General features: G+C 38.1%; 1 protein-coding gene across 1 annotated transcript; it reads right to left on the reverse strand.

The window, feature by feature from the left end:
- Nucleotides 1-1,492: 1,492 nt before the first annotated feature.
- On the reverse strand, nucleotides 1,493-5,095 carry LOC135623446 (ACT domain-containing protein DS12, chloroplastic-like). The gene is made up of 10 exons (XM_065126423.1): nucleotides 4,785-5,095; nucleotides 4,181-4,238; nucleotides 3,986-4,111; nucleotides 3,734-3,828; nucleotides 3,444-3,528; nucleotides 3,260-3,319; nucleotides 2,359-2,414; nucleotides 2,013-2,118; nucleotides 1,866-1,934; nucleotides 1,493-1,713 (listed from the first exon to the last, which is right to left on the reverse strand). Exons 1-10 carry the CDS (start codon nucleotides 4,919-4,921, stop codon nucleotides 1,651-1,653), a joined length of 855 nt encoding a protein of 284 aa, XP_064982495.1. The 5' UTR covers nucleotides 4,922-5,095; the 3' UTR covers nucleotides 1,493-1,650.
- Nucleotides 5,096-5,565: the final 470 nt, after the last annotated feature.

The raw sequence follows: 5,565 nt of genomic DNA on the forward strand, positions 1-5,565 counted from the left end.
GATTAATTTACTGCAAGAGAGGAGGGCGAGATGGATTCAATTAATGTGTTTGCGAGAGGAGAAGCTGTTTCGATCAAGATCCGGAGAAAGATATGCTGAAAGAAAGAGTAGGAACAGGCAACTACTACATCTACTAGTTAGGAGTTTTGAGTTAATACATCCGGAGTGAGGAGTTTCAGATCCAGTATGAGTTGACTAAGAGAAAGCTGAAGGTGCTCGTGTCTAAGGACCTTTTTACCTAGCAGCCAAGAGAGTCTGTCTCTATTGCCCTCTACTACTTAGTTCAATTCTTTATTTGTTGGCTGTTGATCTACTCTTTGGACCACTAGCCGAATAAAGGCGACGACTTGGACAACACCTCGCCTCAAAGCTAGCACTCTCCTCTGCCCAGAACTCTTTACTATCTGATTGCCCGAACAATACTTGATGAACCGACAACCAGACTTGTTCTTGGGCGAACAAAACTACTTGAAGCTTCTGTGGGCAGTGGAACAAGGCTAAGCAGCACGATTACTTCTCTCTATGACTTTGAGCTACAGGAACGAAACTATACTACTACTCGGTGCTTGAGAAGGCTTCTTTCTCGCTCTAAAGGGAGGCACGCTACGACCCGAGCACAACGGCAAACTCACATTAGCTTTACTAACTCGCTGTTCCGTTGCTTTAAGCAGAATAGAAACAAATGAGAGAGAGACCAATCTATCAATTAAGTAAACTCACTTATGACTGAAACCTCACTTACTGAGAATTTAGTGCAATACTTAATGCAATCTAGTAACACCACAGTAGACTCCCTTAACTCTAACAGCTAAACTCTCAACTATAAGTTAACCGAATATTGGCAAAAGAGCATTGAGTGCAAAAGAAAGCACATGACTCATAATATACGTTGGTTACATGCTTCTTCCCTAAAGCTTCTAACTTAAGGAATCTAGGATAGTGCGCAACAACTTATAGAATCTAGGATAGTGCAGTGCGAAACAACTTATAGAATCTAGTTTCTTTCTTTTGTTTGCTAGTACTATTTTCATTTGTTGCTTTTTTTCCGTGGTTATTATAGCCCTGTCCCCTAGCTCCAGTAGCCCTTCTATCTCTCCCAGCGCAGGTTCTTTCTTCCTTAAATTGGACTTCTTTTAACTTCCCTTCGGTCGTATGTTAATTTTGTCCATCTTCCTTCTGAGCTGGTATTCCTACATCCTTTCGAATGCTTCTTTTCTGGCTGGTTCTATACAAGACAATACAACTGGTTCTATATATATATATATATATATATATATATATATATATATATATATATATATATATATATATAGCAGAGATATATATATATATACACATACATATATACATACATATATATATATATATGTATATACATAAATGTATATATAGAACTTTAAGAACTTGACAAATTGTTAAAACCAAACGAAAAAAAAATCACACACTGAACTTAAAAGGCAAAATTAAAATAAAATAATAAGACAATCATGAATAAACATGAAAAAAAAATCATAGAATATGAGCTCTTTGATTCGTACAATTAATGAACATTCTTCGGTACAGTCACACCGATAAAGAAAAGGTCAACGGATATAGGAATACACGTACACATCATTTAACGCCATCAGCGATGTAAATATTGAAGGTCAACTAAAAGCTTGCGTCCTCGGTGGTAGGCCGCCTCAAGAAATAAAGCAAGCTATTAGAGAGAACCTACAGAGGACATGCACATCAATGCAACTGGTGGGGATACACTAAAATGACCCAACAACATCAACAACCATGAACAGGAAGCATAAACCGTGATTAGGCAGTCATTTGTCTGCAAGATGTGTCTAGATAAATACATAATCAGAAAAATGCACCTGTTGCAAAGCCTTCATGATTGGTTCATTCCTATAGCTGACGTGGAATTTTGCTTTGGCCAACAGTCCCTGTATGCAGCCAGAGTTCAATTTGAAAGATCCATCACATGTAACGAACATGAACCCCACATGAACAGATTTTTTTACCTCCGTGTCAAACTCTCGAGACTGAACTGTTATATTTATGTCAGTGATGATCTTAACAAGATCGACTAGCAATCCCGGGCGGTCTGCTGTTTCTACCACAAGTAAGCTGGAGAAAAGTTCATGTTGTGTAAGCTGAGAAGCAAGGAGTAGTCATGACTAAGAGGACAGAGTATTCATGGTACCATGGATTCACTGGTCTTTAGTATTCAGAGAACAATTTAGAGTCACGGAAAAGATAATAGTAATAGCATCTACAATAAACATGCTTTCTTTCTCATCCCCGTAACACAAGTCCGCACCTTTATTCTGGTGACGAAAAGTTCAAAATTAATCCTAACATACATACCTTCTGTCAGGTCCATCATCATAAATATTTATATGAGTTGCAATATCAATGTCAACCTGAAACATAGGAATGAGGATGACAATCATTTTCATCAGCTTCAACAACAAATTAAAGAGGTTGAGACAACCAAGAACAAATATCCATCCTCGTTTTATTTGTTTTACAAACATATACTATCCACAACATAGACCAGATAAATCTATCTTAACCTCTCTCTGAATGAATCAGCCACAATTATTGAACAATTGTTCATAGCTGATTGAGTTACACGGAGGGTCCATGTGCCCGTGGGACAAAAGTTTTTTAAGCAATCCTCGAGAAGGGAAGAAGGAAAAGAACTAGAGGCACAATGTGTAATATCAGGAGGCCCAAAACAGGACCAAAGCAGGATGATAAAATAGCAAGTGCAACAACAAGCCATAATGATCAAATAGAAGTCCATGATGAAAACCAAGAATGAGTTGAATGGGGCAAACATTTTTTGAAATGAAGAGGTATAACCCAAGCAAGTATATCATTAGGGTTGCATTTTTTTCACGAAAGCTAGACATTCTCAGTAGGGCATTTCGCAATTTGGTCCTAACTATATTTTCATACAAGTGGTAGACACACCGCAGAATATATTGTCAGGTCATCTTTAAACCACATATGAGGTGCAATCGGGATAGATCTGATGACAGACTGCAGATTATGCATGTGCAGATAAAAGAAAATTTCCTTCAGATTATCTTTATGCAAGAATTAAGGATGGAATGAACCTAATATTGGTTTTAAAAAAATGGTAGAAGGACGAAACTCATATTCCCTGGTTCATGTGAAATTCCATTCTGTTAAAAGCACATAGATATTCTTGATGTTTCATAGGCCCTTCTCAGATGAAAAAATGACAAGACTGAAGTACCTTCTGCTCGGGTGGTTCCACTCCAAAAGTTGCTCCCATAGCCAATTGGCTGCTAGATTCCTGTCAGTGACTCAAAGTATCAACAACAGAATCAAATCAGAAAGTTCTTTTCAGCAAGTTTCACCAAACTTATCCATGGGAGAAAAACACTCCACAAAACTCTAATCAGGATAATTAGAATTACCGGGTGATATTGGAGCATATTATTGATAATTGTCAAACGTATTGTTTCTAGCAACTCTGGGTCCTCAATTTTACGGCCAGTAGACCTACAAATAATTCCCCTAGCTACTGTCAGCATTTATTGTTCTACAAAAGATTCTGTGACAAGCAAATTTATCATTGATATGCAAGGAATAACAGTCAAACTTTATACACAAAGCTGCAGCAGTTTGATAAACTATTCTAATTTAAGCCCGACAGAAAAATCTTATAATACTAACCGTTTGGATAATAAGATAAGAGAGAGTTCACCTGTTAGTTATTGCAAACTTATTGTGCTTCCCAGAAGAATCCATGTACACATTAGCCTTGACAACATGTAGTCCTAGGTTCTTCAGGGAATTCATCTTCCAAATACAAAAATAGAAATTTGTCAGAAAAAAGCAATTATAATCCAGAAGACCAACAGATGTAACCCCCCAGCCCCAATACACACACACACACACACACGAGAGAGAGAGAGAGAGAGAGAGAGAGAGAGAGAGAGTTAACACTAGTCAATACAGTGTCAAGAAGAGCTCCAAGACGATCACCAAAGGTTATCTCAACAATAGTTGCATCTGGACTCGAGTCCTGGTCAATTATGACTTTGGGGGTAGGAATTGCATCAGTCTCATTAGAACTCCCATCCTGTCACAGCAAAGTACAGAAAATAAGGATGCATTTCCAGATAAATGCCCTGAACAGGTGATTCAATACCTCAACAGCAGTTGGGTATGCAGCTCTAGGGGTGCGTACGGCTACATAAGATGGCAGTCTGACAATATTCCACAATAAAAGATCAGAGGAAAACAATCACACGTGCAAGAACAAGTATTCAATTCAGAAGTTTAGCCTTCTTCTCCTTTTATGGCGTTTCTTATATCCTTCATGTGCACATACTCCAAACCGATTATCAAGTATAGAACAACAAATCAACATAACATTTCATTAGCATAAAAGCCCTCGACTGATCCATTCAAATCTCCCAGATCAACCCAAATCTTCCAAATCCACCGGTATTATTATGTGCCTCTTTTGCTGAGCATGTCATGGAGGTTAACTCAAACATCTCACCGGATCATCCAACAAGTTATGACGTAAGAAATATATATGGCACATATAATGAACAATGAATTACACACTAACCGCCCAAAAATACTCATTTTGACATCAAATTAGAAAACGAGGGGGTGAAGACTGCACAAATTGCAGCAAAGATTCAAAACAAAAGCTAAATATCGCATCATATTCCCAGAAATAATCCCCAAATCAAAACAGATACCATATGAAGCAAGAACCACAAGGGAAATAAGAGCAAAACCTGGCCTTTAAAGGTTTGGAAACCCCAGATCCGAGGCGACGAAGCGAGTAGCACCGCAGCGACGGCAAGCCAGACCCTCCCCGCTTCGCACCAGGGCTCGACCAGAGGCTCCCCGAAGCCGCTGCAAGCGCTTCCATGCTTCTTGCTTGGATGGAGAGGAAGAGATGGAGCAGGATGGAAGAAGAACCCTAGTTTTGGTCAAGTGATCGCCTCTTCCGGCCCTTACTAGGGCGGCGGCGGCGGCAGCAGCAGCATTTGTGGGGGGAGAGGAGCCGTGCCTCGACCTGTCATCCAATACAACCTGTCATTGTGTCTAAAATGATGAGTACAAGCGGTAAGCATTGAATTAAGAAAATAATTAAAATGAAAATTGACAAATGACAAATGACAAATGAAATAAAACGGTCTTTACCATAAAACCAAACGAATTTCCCGAAAACCCTTTTTTCAAAAGTATTTTTTTCTATTTCCCAGCGAGGCTCGTATTTGGACATAATTTCTGAAGTGTCCTCTTGACAGGATAGTTAAATGATACTTGGTTACACCCATATAATATTCGATGCATAAGGATTAGGATGAGTTTTCAGAAAAATACTATATTTTTTAGTATTTTCTAATTGATATCTTCTATTTTATTTTTTTAACAGTGTACCACTTAATTTCAAAAAAAATAATCTAAATTATTCAAAAAAATTCGCCTGTAATAATGTTTTGACCATCATAACAAAAAAATTATGAAGCCTATTTGAAAACATCATAAACCATCTAAATATTTTTTTTA

This window comes from Musa acuminata, chromosome BXJ2-9, assembly GCF_036884655.1.
Source record: "Musa acuminata AAA Group cultivar baxijiao chromosome BXJ2-9, Cavendish_Baxijiao_AAA, whole genome shotgun sequence".
In the NCBI taxonomy this organism is placed as follows: domain Eukaryota; kingdom Viridiplantae; phylum Streptophyta; class Magnoliopsida; order Zingiberales; family Musaceae; genus Musa; species Musa acuminata.

What these genes read in the sequence shown, in the direction of transcription:
- LOC135623446 (XM_065126423.1), bottom strand. Translation starts at nt 4,921, where the DNA reads ATGGAAGCGCTTGCAGCGGCTTCGGGGAGCCTCTGGTCGAGCCCTGGT. An exon ending in TCCAAACCTTTAAAGGCCAG is followed by an intron (nt 4,239 to 4,784) that starts GTTTTGCTCTTA and finishes GAATATTGTCAG; the next exon opens with ACTGCCATCTTATGTAGCCG. An exon ending in TTGGAGCTCTTCTTGACACT is followed by an intron (nt 3,829 to 3,985) that starts GTATTGACTAGT and finishes TGTATTTGGAAG; the next exon opens with ATGAATTCCCTGAAGAACCT.